General features: G+C 34.1%; 1 protein-coding gene across 1 annotated transcript; it reads left to right on the top strand.

The window, feature by feature from the left end:
* Positions 1-1,039: 1,039 nt before the first annotated feature.
* On the top strand, positions 1,040-19,889 carry enosf1 (enolase superfamily member 1). The gene is made up of 15 exons (XM_077201633.1): positions 1,040-1,207; positions 1,308-1,410; positions 3,220-3,335; positions 3,410-3,496; positions 3,601-3,627; positions 4,034-4,106; positions 4,190-4,228; positions 5,792-5,874; positions 5,947-6,069; positions 13,614-13,748; positions 13,821-13,862; positions 16,255-16,384; positions 16,470-16,569; positions 17,744-17,825; positions 18,883-19,889. The coding sequence occupies exons 1-15, from the start codon at positions 1,124-1,126 to the stop codon at positions 18,973-18,975; spliced, it is 1,317 nt and encodes a 438-aa protein (XP_077057748.1). The 5' UTR covers positions 1,040-1,123; the 3' UTR covers positions 18,976-19,889.
* Positions 19,890-20,466: the final 577 nt, after the last annotated feature.

Below are 20,466 nucleotides of genomic sequence, written 5' to 3'. Positions count from 1 at the left end.
TCTGTCTTATGTCAAGAAACATTTAGTTTATTTACCTATTCAGATGTATGTATATTACTACTAGACAAAGTTTGATTAAAAACATTTAGTAGTTTTAAAGCCTTGAAGTTGAAATATTTTAAAAGAATGTTGAAGGAATAAAGATTGATTGGAATTGATACAGTCTTAGTACTGTCATTTTGCTGAATTTTGTCAGTAAGTCTGATCAGAACGGACTGACAGAAGTTTGGTGGTTGTAGCTTTAAAGCTCTAAGGAGGAGTTAAAGTCAGAGATGTTTGTCATAATAGTAATATTAAAGGAATAGTGACAATTACTCACCCTCAAATTGTTCCAAACCTGTATGTTTCTTTCTTCTACTGAACAAAAAATATGATATTTTGAAGAATGTGGGTAACCAAACAGTTGATTTACCACCTTGGTTTTTTCATACTATGGATGTCAATGGGGAACAGAAACTGCATATTTTTCAAAATATCATCTTTTGTGTTCAGCAGAAGAAACAAATTGATACAGGTTAAGAACAACTTGAGGGCAGAATTTTCATTTTTTGGGGGGTGAACTATCCCTTTAATGAATAGGCTTAAATAAGTAAGTCGGTTACACTTCATTTTAATATTTCCCTGTTACAATGTAGGATAATTACATTTAAGTAATGAGTAATAATGAACTACATGTACTTACTAGGGTTATGGTAGGATAGGGTTTGGTTTAAGGTTAGTTGCATTATGTGTAATCTATAGTTATTACTTTAGTAAATACATACGTGTAACAAGGCCACAATAAAATAAAGTGTAACCAATTAATTTATTTTTAAAAAATTATGTTGGCTTTCTCATGCCAACATAAATATTAATCCTATAAATAGGACTCTTTTTTTAAATTAATTTATTTTATTAAGAGAATAGGCCTACAACAGAATACAGTATTCCAGCTTTAGTTTCGTTTCTCACGATCATATGATCAAGTTGTTGTCATTTGTGACGTCGTTCCAAAACAGCCAATCACATTTCTACGGTCTGAAAATATTGTCATAAAGCCAGCCAATCAGAGCATTCTTGGGGCAGCGTATTAGAAGTGTTGCTGCTCACAATGGTCACAAAGTAAGTTTAAAACTGTAACAAAATGCCTGAAAGCAAAATAATAAATGTGAAAGTGCGCGACGTGAGATTCCCGACTTCACTAGAACAACATGGATCGGATGCAATGGTTCGTTCACTTCTCTGGTGTTTATTAGGCTATATCAGTAATTTCATGCGTTTCACCAACAACAATGAATGCATTACAGTTGAATGTGATTGATTCGCAGCACACGGATCCAGATTACTCCGTGGCGTATGTTGTTCTTGAGACGGACACTGAACTGAAGGGTTACGGCTTGACTTTTACTGTGGGGAGAGGGACGGAAATCGGTGAGCTTCACAAATCTAGCAATTATACAAATACTGTATGTCATATGACCATGGCGTGCGAGGGGAATGTATTATTCAAATAACGATACGAGCCTGAAAAGTGTCATCAAGTAAAACTCCTTCATAATGTAATGAACGTGAATATTATGAATACAACAATTGTTCACCCAATTCAGGATTCTTAGTAAATATGAGCGAAACCAGAAGTACCAGCAGATATTAAACGCGTGACTGCCTCTACTAGAAAGCTTTAACTTGGCAGTGGTTGAACAGTCAATAATCCAAAGTACAGCTCAAAATCAGCACAAAAATGGTTCACTGACCAGATAATGAATATTTAGCATTGGCAAACACAACCCCCTTGATTAAACCTGATGAATTAAAGAGAAGAGTCCACTTCAAAAGCGACTTCAGAATCGTTTACAGGACAATGACACGTTTTTCATGTACCGATCGACAAGGTTGTCAAAACGATCCCCATTCACACAGAACCGCGAAAACGACTAAAACGCTGTATTCTGCTGCCAGGCCAGTAGATGGCGATGTCATTCTGTAAGGAATAGCTACGCAACTATAGATTGAATGCGTAATACGCATGCGCATATGTCACCGTTTTCACAAATTCTTGTTTTTGTAGTTTACAAGGAGAAGATAAAGGTATTGTTTTCAAAACCATGCATTTTGAAACACTGAAATTTTACATTTTCAGGGCCCCAAAATGCTGTTGTCATGTAAATAAATGGCCAAAACACATATAAAGTTTTCAGTTTTTAGTTGAAAACGGTGTGTGCAAACGGCCCCTAAAAGATCTAAACTAAAAACGTAAAACTTTTTATGCATTTTGGCCGTTAATTTACACAACAACAGCATTTTGTTCACTTTTAAAACGATACCGTTATCGTTTCCGTGTACAACTACAAAAATATGAATTTGTGAAAATTGTGACATCATGCGCACGCGTATTATCTTTTGTGTGTTTGTGTTTCTTTACAAAGTCACATTGCCATCTACTGGCCTGGCAGCAGAATATAGTGTTTTTTTGACATTTTCGCGGATCCGTGTTGTCGTCTGTACGTGAAAAACGCATAGGAAACTTTTCCATTTTCAGTACATCGTTGTAATGTAAGCGTACCCTTAGATATGCTATCTTGACACAGAAAGGTTGCACAAAGAATTAAATAAAGAAGTGCCAAAAATTGGTGAACACAATTCAGATAACAAAAATATTTTTTTTAATTATAAGAATTTTTTCCATCTAACAATTATTTTACCAAAGGTTAAATTTCGTTGAATATTTTGAATGATAGACTTGTTTTGCTAATATTTACCAAGCATACCAATATTAGTGCTCTAATAAAAATAATAATAACGTCTGCATTATATTTGCCCACGCTATCGGCCATTAAAAAATCATACTGGTTAGCAAGTGTTGGGGTTAACACATTACAAGTAAAGTTTTAGTTTTCTCAAGTAACGAGTAAATTTACATCAAATTATTGGAGTACTTTTACTTTCCCCTACAATGCTGTTCAGTTTATCAGTACCATACTTGTATTGGAATAAGTATTCCCAGCTAAAACTGTGACATTGTGATGATGTAACCAGACGGAACAACGTTGATTTTGTTGTGCTAGTGTTGCACACGGAGCTTCAGAAAAGGGTGTTTCATCATATTGGTAACCATAAAACAGCTGTTGTTTTGGCACTGTTGTAGTATTCCCATTAGGATCCCTCAGTTTCAAATTATGATAGAAAATCAGATTTTTTTTGGACTAGGTTATTCTAATCTAGATCAGTGTGTGTGTCCAGTCGTATGTGCAGTTAAAGCCTTATCTACGTTAGTGGTGGGAAAGACTTTGGAGGAGATAACTGGAGACTTCAGAGGCTTCTACAGACTCCTGAGCAGTGATGGTCAGATGAGATGGGTGAGTATCAGGTGCTTTCGTCCGTTCAAGACTTCTTCGTCTTCAGATGAATCAACAGATGATCTCACTGATAGATTGGACCAGAAAAAGGAGTAATTCAGCTGGCGACGGCAGCCATTCTGAACGCCGTCTGGGATTTATGGGCACGAGTGGAGGGAAAGGTGAGATACAAGACTGATTATTTTACATGCTGTCAATTTGAACATGTCGTAAAAATGCATGATTACAGAATATCATTAATAGTTAGAATTAATATGTTTTTCAGCCCTTGTGGAAGCTGCTTGTTGACATGGTGAGTCCTTGCTTGATTTTTAGGTGCTTAAATTATTGCAATTAAGATGCAAAACAAAGGAATATTACTTAAAGTATGCAATAAAGAACCATTTTTCCATATTGTTACATCTTTCCGAGTTAATCCGGTTATTGCGCAAAAAGACCTGATTTTTGTTTATTAGATTGTAGTTCTGACATTTCAATGAAAGATTATGGGTAAAAAAAATATATATATATGGATGAATTGTTCACAAGAAGACCAGTAACATGCATTAGAAAAAAGAAATAGGGCCAAATTAGATTTTTATGCTGACTTTAAAATAGGTCACCGTAAAAAAAAAACTTTTGTTGATGTGATTTTTAAGCGTGTTGAACATTCAGCATTATGTTTGCTGAATGCGTATGTTTATGAATCCTCTGCCTAGGATCCTGTGAAGTTGATCAGCTGTATTGATTTCAGATATATCACTGATGCGCTGACAGAGCGGGAAGCTTTAGGTGAGGTCATTCAATCAGATATTCTTCATATAATGAATTACTTCTTATACTCCATAATAATACTCATTTTCTCTTTCTTTTAGATATTTTGGTAAAAGCCAAAACGGGAAAGAAAACTAGAGGTGAAATCAGTTCATTAAGGCTATAAACTGTTGCACATATTCATTATATTTATTTGTTTATCATATTATAATTTTTCATAAAGTGCCATTTGATCAGAGAAACACATACATGCTCTACCAAATCTTCAAAAGTTTGGGGTCAGTAAGAGTTTTGATTTTGTTGGAAGAAATTTCTCTAATTTTTATTCAGCAAGGATGCATTAAATTGATCAAATGTGACTATAAAGAGTTATACATTGTTAAAAATATATATTTTTGCACTTGCACTTTTGCACTTTCTATTCATCAAAGAATCCCGAAAACACCATTAAGCAAATATAAGCAGCTGTTTTCATCATTTATGATAATCAGAAATGTTTCTTGATCATTAAATCAGAATGAATTCTGAAGTATCATGTGACTCTGAAGACTGGAGTAATGATGATGAAAATTCAGCTTTGATCACAGGAATAAATTACACTTTACTATATAGAATATGTTTTAGCTATTTAGCTATTTTACATCGTAATAATATTTCACAATATTATTGTTTTTACTGTATTTTTGATCAAATAAATGCAGCCTTGGTGAGCATTAGATACTTCTTTCAAAAAAATAAAAAATCGTTCCAACCACAAACTTTTGAAAGGTTGTGTATGTTAAGAATTAAGATAGTGTTCTTAGGACCATTTAAACTTTTTTATTTATTTATTTATTTATTAGAAAACAACAAAACACAAAAACTGCTTAACAACATGACAGAGTGAGAGTGTAAAAAAATAGAGTTCATTCTGCGATACTTTTGATAATCCAGCAATGTACTTTGTGATGGGAACTAATGACTTAAAAAAAAATAGGTGTTTGTCCAAAACCCAAATTGGGATATATGCACACTATTTTTCTAAATAAACTGTCGGGACAGGAGCTGTAATTTCAGTGCGCAATAAACTTTGGACTTTAACGTCGGTGTGAAACGGAAGATGCGATAGTCTTTTCGTCCCTATTGTGATGTATATCCAAGTCAAATGGCTTCTCGAACAAGGACAGATCTAGGGCGGGGCTTGATTTTGTCCAGGGGACTTGATTGGATGGTTGTGGTTTGCTATTATTATCATTACTTTGAGTTTTCCGCGTACAGACGACACCATTGTCAAAACGATCCCCTTTCACACGGATCCGCGAAAACGATTAAAAACGCTGTTTTCTGCTGCCAGGCCAGTAGATGGCGATGAAACACTATAGACTGAACACGTAATACAGATGCGCATGACGTCATCGTCTTAACAGATTCGTGTTTTTGTTGTTTTCATTGAGACCGTTTTCAAAACTTGCACTTTGAAACCCGTTTTCAAAAGTTTGCATTTTAAGGAACCCAAAACGCCGTTGTCGTGTAAACGAACAGCCAAAACGCAAAAGTTTTACATTTTTAGTTGAAAACAGTGTCGTGTAAACAGCTGCTAAGAGGCACAGAAATTTAAAAAAAATGATGTGCACGGATAAATCATTTATAATAAACACTGCAATATTCCATTAAAAAATAAGAACTGTCAATCTTGATTTCATGGTGACTTTAAACCCCTGCAGAGGAGCAGATGTTAAGGGAAGGTTATCCTGCCTACACCACCTCATGTGCCTGGCTGGGTTACACTGACCAACAGCTTACCCAGGTATGCCTGTTCTTTGGCTGTTTCTGTTATATTCGTATTCTGACCTTAACAAATATAATTTGCTTTGAATAGCTCTGCCTTGAAGCTCTTGCCCAAGGATGGACTAAATTTAAAGTGAAGGTTGGGGCCGATTTGCAGGATGACATCCGTAGATGCAGCCTTATCCGAAAGCTGATTGGACCAGAAAACACCCTGGTGATTCTCAGTCAAATGTGTTTACATTGCAAAACAGTAGATAGATATTGCAACCTGATCAGATTTAGCTTAAAGGGATAGTTCACCCAAAAATGAAAATTAGTCTATGATTTACTGTCCCTCAAGCCATCCTATGTGTGTATGATATTCTTCTATCAGACCAATACAATCAGATTATATAAAAAATGTCCTGGCTCTTCCAAGCTTTATAACGGCAGTGAATGGCGTTTCTGTTTTGAAGTCTATAAAACAGCATCTATCCATCATAAAAGAGCATCTATCCATCATAAAAGAGCATCTATCCATCATAAAAGTGCATTTATCCATCATAAAAGAGCATCTATCCATCATAAAAGTGCATCTATCCATCATAAAACAGCATCTATCCATCATAAAAGAGCATCTATCCATCATAAAAGAGCATCTATCCATCATAAAAGAGCATCTATCCATCATAAAAGTGCATCTATCCATCATAAAAGTGCATCTATCCATCATAAAAGTGCATCTATCCATCATAAAAGAGCATCTATCCATCATAAAAGAGCATCTATCCATCATAAAAGAGCATCTAGTCATCATAAAAGAGCATCTATCCATCATAAAAGTGCATCTATCCATCATAAAAGTGCATCTATTCATCATAAAAGTGCATCTATCCATCATAAAAGAGCATCTAGTCATCATAAAAGAGCATCTATCCATCATAAAAGTGCATCTATCCATCATAAAAGTGCATCTATTCATCATAAAAGTGCATCTATCCATCATAAAAGAGCATCTATCTATCATAAAAGAGCATCTATCCATCATAAAAGTGCATCTATCCATCATAAAAGTGCATCTATCCATCATAAAAGAGCATCTATCCATCATAAAAGTGCATCTATCCATCATAAAAGAGCATCTATCCATCATAAAAGTGCATCTATCCATCATAAAAGTGCATCTATCCATCATAAAAGAGCATCTATCTATCATAAAAGAGCATCTATCCATCATAAAAGTGCATCTATCCATCATAAAAGTGCATCTATCCATCATAAAAGTGCATCTATCCATCATAAAAGAGCGTCTATTCATCATAAAAGAGCATCTAGTCATCATAAAAGAGCATCTATCCATCATAAAAGAGCATCTATCCATCATAAAAGAGCATCTATCCATCATAAAAGAGCGTCTATTCATCATAAAAGTGCATCTATCCATCATAAAAGAGCATCTATCCATCATAAAAGAGCATCTATCCATCATAAAAGAGCATCTATCCATCATAAAAGAGCATCTATCCATCATAAAAGTGCATCTATCCATCATAAAAGAGCATCTATCCATCATAAAAGAGCATCTAGTCATCATAAAAGAGCATCTATCCATCATAAAAGAGTATCTATTCATCATAAAAGTGCATCTATCCATCATAAAAGAGCATCTATCTATCATAAAAGAGCATCTATCCATCATAAAAGTGCATCTATCCATCATAAAAGTGCATCTATCCATCATAAAAGTGCATCTATCCATCATAAAAGAGCGTCTATTCATCATAAAAGAGCATCTAGTCATCATAAAAGAGCATCTATCCATCATAAAAGAGCATCTATCCATCATAAAAGAGCATCTATCCATCATAAAAGAGCGTCTATTCATCATAAAAGTGCATCTATCCATCATAAAAGAGCATCTATCCATCATAAAAGAGCATCTATCCATCATAAAAGTGCATCTATCCATCATAAAAGAGCATCTATCCATCATAAAAGTGCATCTATCCATCATAAAAGTGCATCTATCCATCATAAAAGTGCATCTATCCATCATAAAAGTGCATCTATCCATCATAAAAGAGCATCTATCCATCGTAAAAGTGCATCTATCCATCGTAAAAGAGCATCTATCCATCGTAAAAGTGCATCTATCCATCATAAAAGAGCATCTATCCATCATAAAAGAGCATCTATCCATCGTAAAAGTGCATCTATCCATTGTAAAAGTGCATCTATCCATCATAAAAGTGCATCTATCCATCATAAAAGAGCATCTATCCATCATAAAAGTGCATCTATCCATCATAAAAGAGCATCTATCCATCATAAAAGTGCATCTATCCATCATAAAAGAGCATCTATCCATCATAAAAGTGCATCTATCCATCATAAAAGTGCATCTATCCCTCATAAAAGAGCATCTATCCATCATAAAAGTGCATCTATCCATCATAAAAGTGCATCTATTCATCATAAAAGTGCATCTGTCCATCATAAAAGTGAATATGTCCATCATAAAAGTGCATCTATCCATCATAAAAGTGCATCTATCCATCATAAAAGTGCATCTATCCATCATAAAAGTGCATCTATCCATCATAAAAGAGCATCTATCCATCGTAAAAGTGCATCTATCCATCATAAAAGTGCATCTATCCATCATAAAAGAGCATCTATCCATCATAAAAGAGCATCTATCCATCATAAAAGAGCATCTATCCATCGTAAAAGTGCATCTATCCATCATAAAAGTGCATCTATCCATCATAAAAGAGCATCTATCCATCATAAAAGTGCATCTATCCATCATAAAAGAGCATCTATCCATCATAAAAGAGCATCTATCCATCATAAAAGTGCATCTATCCATCATAAAAGAGCATCTATTCATCATAAAAGTGCATCTATCCATCATAAAAGAGCATCTATCCATCATAAAAGAGCATCTATCCATCATAAAAGAGCATCTATCCATCATAAAAGTGCATCTATCCCTCATAAAAGAGCATCTATCCATCATAAAAGAGCATCTATCCATCATAAAAGTGCATCTATCCATCATAAAAGTGCATCTATTCATCATAAAAGTGCATCTGTCCATCATAAAAGTGCATCTATCCATCATAAAAGTGCATCTATCCATCATAAAAGTGCATCTATTCATCATAAAAGTGCATCTGTCCATCATAAAAGTGCATCTATTCATCATAAAAGTGAATCTGTCCATCATAAAAGAGCATCTATCCATCATAAAAGAGCATCCATCCATCATAAAAGTGCATCCGTCCATCATAAAAGTGAATCTGTCCATCATAAAAGTGCATCTATCCATCATAAAAGAGCATCTATCCATCATAAAAGTGCATCTATCCATCATAAAAGAGCATCTATCCATCATAAAAGTGCATCTATCCATCATAAAAGTGCATCTATCCATCATAAAAGTGCATCTATTCATCATAAAAGTGCATCTGTCCATCATAAAAGTGAATCTGTCCATCATAAAAGTGCATCTATCCATCATAAAAGAGCATCTATCCATCATAAAAGAGCATCTATCCATCATAAAAGTGCATCTATCCATCATAAAAGTGCATCTATTCATCATAAAAGTGCATCTGTCCATCATAAAAGTGAATCTGTCCATCATAAAAGTGCATCTATCCATCATAAAAGAGCATCTATCCATCATAAAAGAGCATCTATCCATCATAAAAGAGCATCTATCCATCATAAAAGAGCATCTATTCATCATAAAAGTGCATCTATCCATCATAAAAGTGCATCTATCCATCATAAAAGAGCATCTATCCATCATAAAAGAGCATCTATCCATCATAAAAGTGCATCTATTCATCATAAAAGTGCATCTATCCATCATAAAAGTGAATCTGTCCATCATAAAAGTGCATCTATCCATCATAAAAGAGCATCTATCCATCATAAAAGTGCATCTATTCATCATAAAAGTGCATCTGTCCATCATAAAAGTGAATCTGTCCATCATAAAAGTGCATCTATCCATCATAAAAGAGCATCTATCCATCATAAAAGAGCATCTATCCATCATAAAAATGCATCTATTCATCATAAAAGTGCATATAAATGCATTTGTGTAAGGAAAATATTCATATTTAAAATTTGGATAGATGCTCTTTTATGATTGATAGATCCATTTTTATTATGGATAGATGCTCTTTTATGATGGATAGATGCATTTTTATGATGGATAGATGCTCTTTTATGATGGATAGATGCACTTTTATGATGGATATATGCATTTTTATGAGGGATAGATGCACTTTTATGATGGATAGATGCTCTTTTATGATGGATATATGCATTTTTATGAGGGATATATGCACTTTTATGATGGATAGATGCTCTTTTATGATGGATAGATGCTCTTTTATGATGGATATATGCATTTTTATGAGGGATAGATGCACTTTTATGATGGATAGATGCTCTTTTATGATGGATATATGCATTTTTATGAGGGATAGATGCACTTTTATGATGGATAAATGCATTTTTATGATGATAGATGCACTTTTATGATGAATAGATGCTCTTTTATGATGGATAGATGCACTTTTATGATGTATAGATGCTCTTTTATGATGAATAGATGCACTTTTATGATGGATATATGCATTTTTATGAGGGATAGATGCACTTTTATGATGGATAGATGCTCTTTTATGATGGATATATGCATTTTTATGAGGGATAGATGCACTTTTATGATGGATAAATGCATTTTTATGATGATAGATGCACTTTTATGATGAATAGATGCTCTTTTATGATGGATAGATGCACTTTTATGATGTATAGATGCTCTTTTATGATGGATAGATGCTCTTTTATGATGGATAAATGCATTTTTATGATGATAGAAGCACTTTTATGATGAATAGATGCTCTTTTATGATGAATAGATGCACTTTTATGATGGATAGATGGACTTTTATGATGAATAGATGCTCTTTTATGATGTATAGAACCACTTTTATGATGGATAGATGCATTTTTATGATGATAGAAGCACTTTTATGATGGATAGATGCTCTTTTATGATGGATAGATGCATTTTTATGATGATAGAAGCACTTTTATGATGGATAGATGCACTTTTATGATGGATAGATGGAGTTTTATGATGAATAGAAGCACTTTTATGATGGATAGATGCACTTTTATGATGGATAGATGGACTTTTATGATGGATAGATGCTCTTTTATGATGGATAAATGCATTTTTATGATGATAGAAGCACTTTTATGATGGATAGATGCACTTTTATGATGGATAGATGGACTTTTATGATGAATAGATGCTCTTTTATGATGGATAGATGCACTTTTATGATGATAGAAGCACTTTTATGATGGATAGATGCATTTTTATGATGATAGAAGCACTTTTATGATGAATAGATGCTCTTTTATGATGAATAGATGCACTTTTATGATGGATAGATGCTCTTTTATGATGGATAGATGCTCTTTTATGATGGATAGATGCTGTTTTATGATGGATAGATGCTCTTTTATGATGGATAGATGCTCTTTTATGATGGATAGATGCTGTTTTATGATGGATAGAAGCACTTTTATGATGAATAGATGCTCTTTTATGATGAATAGATGCACTTTTATGATGGATAGATGCTCTTTTATGATGGATAGATGCACTTTTATGATGGATAGATGCACTTTTATGATGGATAGATGCTCTTTTATGATGGATAGATGCTCTTTTATGATGGATAGATGCTGTTTTATGATGGATAGATGCACTTTTATGATGGATAGATGCTCTTTTATGATGGATAAATGCACTTTTATGATGGATAGATGCTCTTTTATGATGGATAGATGCTCTTTTATGATGGATAGATGCTCTTTTATGATGGATAGATGCTCTTTTATGATGGATAGATGCTCTTTTATGATGAATAGATGCACTTTTATGATGGATAGATGGACTTTTATGATGAATAGATGCTCTTTTATGATGGATAGATGCACTTTTATGATGATAGAAGCACTTTTATGATGGATAGATGCATTTTTATGATGATAGAAGCACTTTTATGATGAATAGATGCTCTTTTATGATGAATAGATGCACTTTTATGATGGATAGATGCTCTTTTATGATGGATAGATGCTCTTTTATGATGGATAGATGCTGTTTTATGATGGATAGATGCTCTTTTATGATGGATAGATGCTCTTTTATGATGGATAGATGCTGTTTTATGATGGATAGAAGCACTTTTATGATGAATAGATGCTCTTTTATGATGAATAGATGCACTTTTATGATGGATAGATGCTCTTTTATGATGGATAGATGCACTTTTATGATGGATAGATGCACTTTTATGATGGATAGATGCTCTTTTATGATGGATAGATGCTCTTTTATGATGGATAGATGCTGTTTTATGATGGATAGATGCACTTTTATGATGGATAGATGCTCTTTTATGATGGATAAATGCACTTTTATGATGGATAGATGCTCTTTTATGATGGATAGATGCTCTTTTATGATGGATAGATGCTGTTTTATGATGGATAGATGCACTTTTATGATGGATAAATGCATTTTTATGATGATAGATGCACTTTTATGATGGATAGATGCTCTTTTATGATGGATAGATGCTCTTTTATGATGGATAGATGCTGTTTTATGATGGATAGATGCTCTTTTATGATGGATAGATGCTCTTTTATGATGGATAGATGCTCTTTTATGATGGATAGATGCTGTTTTATGATGGATAGATGCACTTTTATGATGGATAGATGCTCTTTTATGATGGATAAATGCATTTTTATGATGATAGATGCACTTTTATGATGGATAGATGCTCTTTTATGATGAATAGATGCACTTTTATGATGGATAGATGCTGTTTTATGATGGATAGATGCACTTTTATGATGGATAGATGCTCTTTTATGATGGATAGATGCACTTTTATGATGGATAGATGGACTTTTATGATGAATAGATGCTCTTTTATGATGGATAGATGCTGTTTTATGATGGATAGATGCACTTTTATGATGGATAGATGCTCTTTTATGATGATAGATGCACTTTTATGATGGACAGATGGACTTTTATGATGGACAGATGGACTTTTATGATGGATAGATGCTCTTTTATGATGATAGATGCACTTTTATGATGGACAGATGGACTTTTATGATGGATAGATGCTCTTTTATGATGATAGATGCACTTTTATGATGGATAGATGCTCTTTTATGATGGATAGATGCTGTTTTATGATGGATAGATGCACTTTTATGATGGATAGATGCTCTTTTATGATGATAGATGCTCTTTTACGATGGATAGATGCTCTTTTATGATGATAGATGCACTTTTATGATGGATAGATGCTCTTTTATGATGGATAGATGCACTTTTATGATGGACAGATGCACTTTTATGATGGATAGATGCACTTTATGATGGATGCATGCGCTTTCATAGACTTCAAAACAGAAATGACCATTCACTGCCATTATAAAGCTTGGAAGAGCCAGGACATTTTTTAATATAACTCTGATTGTGTTCGTCTGATAGAAGAGTGTCATATACACCTAGGATGGCTTGAGGGTGAGTAAATCATGGGCTAATTTTCATTTTTGGGTGAACTACTCCTTAATGAATGTTAAGTTGGTCCAGACTATGAACGGAAGGCTGCATTTGGTAGGGGAGTTTAATGACCTCTTTTCTGTCAGATGATTGATGCCAACCAGCGGTGGGACGTTAACGAAGCGGTTAATTGGGTAACCAAGCTGGCAGAGTTTCATCCTCTGTGGATTGAGGAGCCCACGTCTCCAGATGATATTCTAGGTCATGCTTCCATCTCGAAGGTAAACTGGTTCACTGTGTTCATCATTAGACCATGTTAGTCCGGTTTTGAGGGTTTTTTATCTTGTTTTTAGGCACTTGCACCCTTTGGTATTGGAGTGGCCTCTGGAGAGCAGGTGAGAGTGTATTTATTGGGTATTAAAGCCCGTTCACACTAAGAATAATAACTATAATGATAACTATATTAGCGTCCACAACAGCCGACAATATCATTTTGTTTGTTCAAAGGGTAGTGCAGTTTTGCTATTGCCGCTTGAAAGGGGTGGTAAAATGCCCTTTTCACAAGATGTAAAATAAATCTCTGATGTCCCCAGAGTGTGTGTGTGTGTGTGAAGTTTTAGCACAAATGACCCCACAGATATTTTTATATAGCATGTTAAAGTTGTCACTTTTTGAGGGTTAGCAAAAACGCACCGTTTCCGGCCTGGCCCTTTAAATGCAAATGAGCTGCCTCAGAGGGCGGGGTTTCAAGAGCTTGTGTGTGTTAGCAGCTGCGATTACCTCACGCAGACACACTAAAATGACAGAAACTGTTCTGCCTTTAATGTTAAAACAGAGTCAGAGAAAGATGGAGAGACTCAAGAAGAAGTGGCAACTTGTAGAATGCAACAGGACGTCTCTGAATAGTTAGTTGATAAATTTATGTTGCTGATGTGGAGTAACTATCTTCAATTAGGATATTCTGTCATGATAATCTATAAATCGCTCGTATAGGAACTGTTGTGAGATGCACACAGAGTGAATTTTTATTGCATGTGAAAAGAAGGATGCTAAAGTTTGAGCTGACTCACAAATGTACTCTTATACAACAACTTTTCCTCTTCTCAACATGGACTGTGTGTCCCGGGGGCGGTTTATGTACATTTTAGGGTTGCTGATGTCACAAACCCGGGAGGAATGTCGTGTAGTCCCTATCAGCCGTTTGTTGTAGTCCTTTTCTTTTAAAGCAAATATCTCCCTTTGCTTTGAACTTCGAGCCTTGTAACTTTGCAGATGTTGTTTATGCTCAAACAGCAACATTTCACACGAGCTAAAGTTAGAAAAGTGAAATCGTGTTTTACCACCCTTTTAAATATGTGAGGTTGGATTCTGATTGGCTGTTAATGTTTGTATCATCAGCTGGAGAAAAATTGTTCTGAAAGTGATTGTAACGACATTGTTTCTCTTTGCCAATTATCTTTATAGTTGTGGTGTGACTATTCTTTTATATTTAGTATGATTTTTAGAACTATATATTTATCGTTATCATTATAGTTATCGTCTTAAAGGGATAGTTCACCCAAAAATGAAAATTCTGTCATTAATTAATCACCCTCATGTCCTACCAAATCCGCAAGATTTTTTTAAATCTTCTGAACAAAAAAGGAAGACGTTTTTAAGAAATCTGAGAGATTTCAGTCCCTCCATTGGCAGTCTATGCAACTACCACTGTGACACTTCAAAAAGTTCATAAAGATCGTACAACGAATCAAATGAATTGAGCAGTTTAGTCCAAATTATTGGAAGAGACTCGATCGCTTTATATGATAAACAGATTGAATTTAGGCTTCTATTCACATATGAACATTGATCAGCGAACATAAATAGCTCAACCGAACATGCTTGAGGTGAATTTGAACTAAACCGCTCAATTCATATGGATTAGTTTTACAATCTCTTTATGAACTTTTTGATGCGTCAAAGTTGAACATTCAATAGCTTGAACTGTTATTGAAATCTGTGGTGTTCTTTATTATCGGTCAATGCCATTTTAAAGGGATATTTCATCATTAAATCACCCTCATGTTCCAAAACTATATACCATGTATTCTGCGGAACACAAAAAAGATACGTTTAAGAATCTTTCTGTCCTCAATGATATCCATTATCAGGTTAATGTATCAGGTACTTATTATTTAAAGTATCTCCTTTTGTGTTCCATAGAATAAGTCCAACTATGATATAAGTTCATACTGTTCTGTATCTACAGTACCGTTCAAAGGTTTGGGGTCAATACGATTCTTTTAAAAAGATTAATACTTTTCTTCAGAAAGGACGCATTAAATTCATCAAAAGTGACAGTAAAGACATTTATAATAACGCAAAATATTTATTATTTTAATTAAATGCTTTTCTCTTGAACTTTCAAAGAATCCTGAAAAAAATGAATCACGGTTTGCACAAAAATATGAAGCAGCACAACTGTGATAATAATCATAAATGTTTCTTGAGCATCAAATCATCATATTATACTGATTTCTGAAGGATCATGTGACACTGAAGACTGGAGTAATGATGCTGAAAATACAGCTTTGATCACAGGAATAAATTACACTTGACTATATATTCACATAGAAAACAGCTGTTTTACATTGAAATAATATTTCACAATATTACTGGGTTTGTTTTGTATTTTTAATCAAATAAATGCAGCCTTGGTGAGCAGAAGAGACTTCTTTTAAAAACATTAAAAATCTTACCGACCCCAAACTTTTGAACGGCAGTGTATATATTTGTGCTTGTTTGCAGTGCCATAACCGAGTGATGTTCAAGCAGTTTCTTCAGGCCTCGGCTCTACAGTTTGTTCAGATTGACAGCTGTAGGGTGGGCAGTGTCAATGAAAACCTTGCCATCATACTCATGGCTGCAAAGTTTAATGGTAAATCGAGTGTAAATAGTATCCATGAAATGTAGGAATGATTGTCAGCTGATCTAGATTTGGTGTGTCATGTTCTTCTTTGCAGTTCCTGTGTGTCCTCATGCCGGGGGTGTGGGACTGTGTGAGCTCGTTCAACACCTCATTCTGTTTGACTACATTTCTGTGTCTGCTAGTTTAAGTAATAGGTATGTGTATTGAAAATGTGTGTGTATTCCTCTTTTTTAAGTCTAATGCGTTGAAGCCTTGATGCTTACTGAAAGAAATAGTTCACCTAAAACTGATGCTGTCATTTACACACCCTCATCATCATATTATTATTATTATTTTGTAACACTATTCTTATTTTTTAGTAACACTTAACAATAAGGTTTCAGTTGTTAACATTATTAACATGAACTAATAATGAATGATACTTTATAAAGAATTTATTAATCTTAGTTCATTTCAGCATTTTCTAATACGTTTTTAAAATCAAAAGTTGTATTTGTTGACATTAATGAATGCACTGTGAACTAACATGAACAGTGAACTATTTGTATTAACTAAAATGAACAAAGATTAATAAATGCTGCATAAAAATGTATTGCTCACCGTTAGATCATGTTATTTCATGCATGAACTAATGTAACAAATGAGATTTTCGTATAAAGTGTTACCATTTTCTTTTATTGTAGAATATAAACAGATTATTTGCTAAGATTTTCTGTCTTTAAAACAAAAATCAATGTGTACTTTGGATGTTGAGGTCAAAAGGGCACCATAAAAGTAGTCTAAAAAACTGTATTCCAAGTCCTATTGCTGATAATAAGTGTGTGTAATAGACGGGGCAAAAATCTAGTCACTAGTCGACCAATCAGCCTTAAGGAAGCCTTGTGTGATTAGGCTGGCTTTGATTTCACCTCATCCCAATCAGATTATATATATATATATATATATATATATATATATATACATAAGTCTAGATAAACTAGTGTAAATCACTCATCAACTTGATTGTTGCTGGACAACTTAAGTCACTTCACTAAGCGTATATATCATAACACGTATATATTGCTAACCGCAACATCCAACCCGACTTCAAAATAAATATAGAACATAAAAAAAGAAAGAAATCTGTGTGATGTTGGTCAAAAGCATGTTAATATATTAAACATAAGGGCAAACAGCTAATTTTGTTTAGTGGACCATCTGTGAAAGCTCAATGAATCGAGTCAGAAGTGAAGATTTTCAAGTGAAAAACGACTGCATTTTTTGGAGTAATTCCAGTTTTGGGTGAACGGCTCCTTCAGATCTTAAGCATGAAGTGTGTGAGCATAAAGAGGGTCATTCAGTCGAGTTTCTGCTCTGTGTGTGTCACAGGATGTGTGAGTATGTGGATCATCTGCATGAACACTTCAAAAGCCCCACCATCATCACACATGCCCACTACACACCACCAATGGTAAGTTAAAAAAGAAATGTGGTAAACTCGCAAAGAAAGGGATATCTTATGCTATTGAACTATGAACAGTTGGTTATAGGGACTTTCTCTTGCGCTTGAATCCTTTAAAATCACATTAAAATGCACACAGAGGTACCGAGAAGCAAAATGCACGTCTTATTGAATGCTCTACAGTGGGACTGGTTCTCGATACCCAATCTTAGTCTGATCAGTTACTCCACTTTTACTATGCCACAGTTACCACGCGTATTTTGAAGTGTTTCTCCCTGAAACACTCTTGTGTGTAGAACTAGTTTATATTGATCAGTGTCTTTGTGGTTTTTGGTTCTTTTGCTGTGAAGGGACTTTGAAATAGCTGAAATAATGTTGTGCATTGATATGGAAATGTGCCCGCTTGGAACTACTTTACTTTAGCATGCAGTTATAGAAAAATAAGTCCGCAAAGCAGAATACAATTAGATATGTCAAATGTAATTAATAATAATAATGTAAAAATACTTATAATGATGAGATCATGATGATAACACGATACCTTTTTGTGTAATGTAATAGGCCAATGCTATTACATTTATACATTATTATTTAACTCACAAATTGATAACTCCAATTAATTCTACAAATTAATACCACTATATAATGACTACTGTATAACTGCACATAATAATAAGTTAAATTAATAAAATATAATCTTCATCATATAATCATTTTAAATGAAAATATTTATGCTCAATCGCAATGCAAAAACAAAAATAAATTGTAACACTTTTTAGTGTCCTTGTTACACGTTACATGTGCTTACTGCAGTATTGACGGTAAATTATGCATAATTACATGCAACTAACCCTCAACCAAACCCGAATCTTAACCTCAAACTTTATAGAAAGTATAGGTTGTTAATTATTATAACTCGCTACTTAAATGTATGATTACACTAACAAGGGGACCTTAAAATAAAGTGTAACCGAATAAATAAAATAATTAGCTCCATTTGGACAAACATGTATAAAATGAAATTTTGTAGCAATAGCATAATAAATAAGTGTTTCTACATCTTCAGGATCCTGGATTCTCTTGTGAAATGCTGGAAGAATCCGTGCAAAAGCATCAGTATCCCGACGGGGAGGTTTGGAGAGCCATTCAGAAGCAGTAAACATCAACACATACTGTACATGATACTGTACATGATACTGTACTGACTGCTGGCGAAATCATCAAATTAATATCATTCATAAACAAACATGAAAACCTGCTAGATTGTCTTGATTGGCAAATTATGAAAGGGAATTAAATGTATTCTTAAAAGGGATCACTTTAAGGAATATGGAGTTTTTTAAACTCTTTTATATCCTATTTTAATGTTCTTAAGGGTTATTTGCTTATGTTGCGTTCTGAAATGTTGAAATGAACTGCAGCCACGGAGGAAATGTTGAAACTTGCCTGTGCTTTACTAGTCTCGACTTGGGAAGTGACTAACAATGGGGTTCTTGGGAAAGCGGTGATATTAACCAATCAAAAGAACGAAGACGTTTAAGGGGTCATTCACACAGAAAGGGTTTTTGTGGTTAAACGTTGCTATTTTTATGCATTTTTTAACATATAAATATGTTTTGTCTTGGGTTAGACTCACAGCCAGCCAATAATAAACGTTCATGCAAAGAGAAACTTGGGTTTCGTGTCTGGTAATGCTGCAGATAAGTATAGAAAGTCAGATAGTATATTGAGTATATTTTTTATGATATGATAGGCCCTACTTGAATTAATTTGCTTCTAATGATAAAGTACAAAGATCTTCTCACTGACTCCACAGAGCTGCTTGTAGATCCCTAAACGTATGCTTGTAATGATTACAATATAAGTATAATATTACAATATAAAGATACTATTTGAGAGTTTTGTATGTTGATCCAAATGAAAATCAATTCACACATGCAATGCATACTTTGATTTAATATTGTACACTATGTTTTATGCTAACATGGCTCATATTTTCTTTTAAATCGTGTACTTTTACCTCATATGGAACATTTCTACATACTATCTCCATTAAAATTTCATGAGCAAGTATTTACAGAACGGACTATTATTTGCCGTCAGGAGGCGCTGTTTCTCTTTCCATTAAAGTCATCTGGAGATCAATGTTTCTATTGAAGACTAAAGGGCACTAGATGCAAGATGCATGAACTCTTTACAGGCTTTTAATGATGAAGAATCAAAGCTTTGTCCTCACACTGACCTCTTTGTTTCGTGACTGATGGACATGAGAGAATGGAATCGCATGCAGGATTTATAATTACTATACTTACAGACGTCCATCAAACCCAGCAGATTGAAGAGGTTTTAGTTGACCTGATAATATTAACGAACAGCGCTTATGAAAGCAAACAAGTAAACACAGCATTGACATTAAATGAGTCCAGCTGTCAGTTACAGTACAATTATCATATAGGTTCAATTTCATGTATTCAGGTGCAGTTGCACCAATGGTTATGAGAATCACTGTCATAAATCATTGAACCTACTCAGAGCTCAAGTACTGGATATCCTTGTAGACTTAGACCGTGGAAAAGCACAACACAGTTCATTCTCCAAGCAACATGACCTTTAAAGGAATGGTTCTAAAACGAGATGAAATCTGTAGTTT

This window comes from Siphateles boraxobius, unplaced genomic scaffold (genome assembly GCF_051911475.1).
Source record: "Siphateles boraxobius isolate OS27281-9 unplaced genomic scaffold, OSU_SipBor_1 48, whole genome shotgun sequence".
NCBI lineage: Eukaryota > Metazoa > Chordata > Actinopteri > Cypriniformes > Leuciscidae > Siphateles > Siphateles boraxobius.
This window is presented reverse-complemented; position numbering and strand designations above follow the sequence as displayed.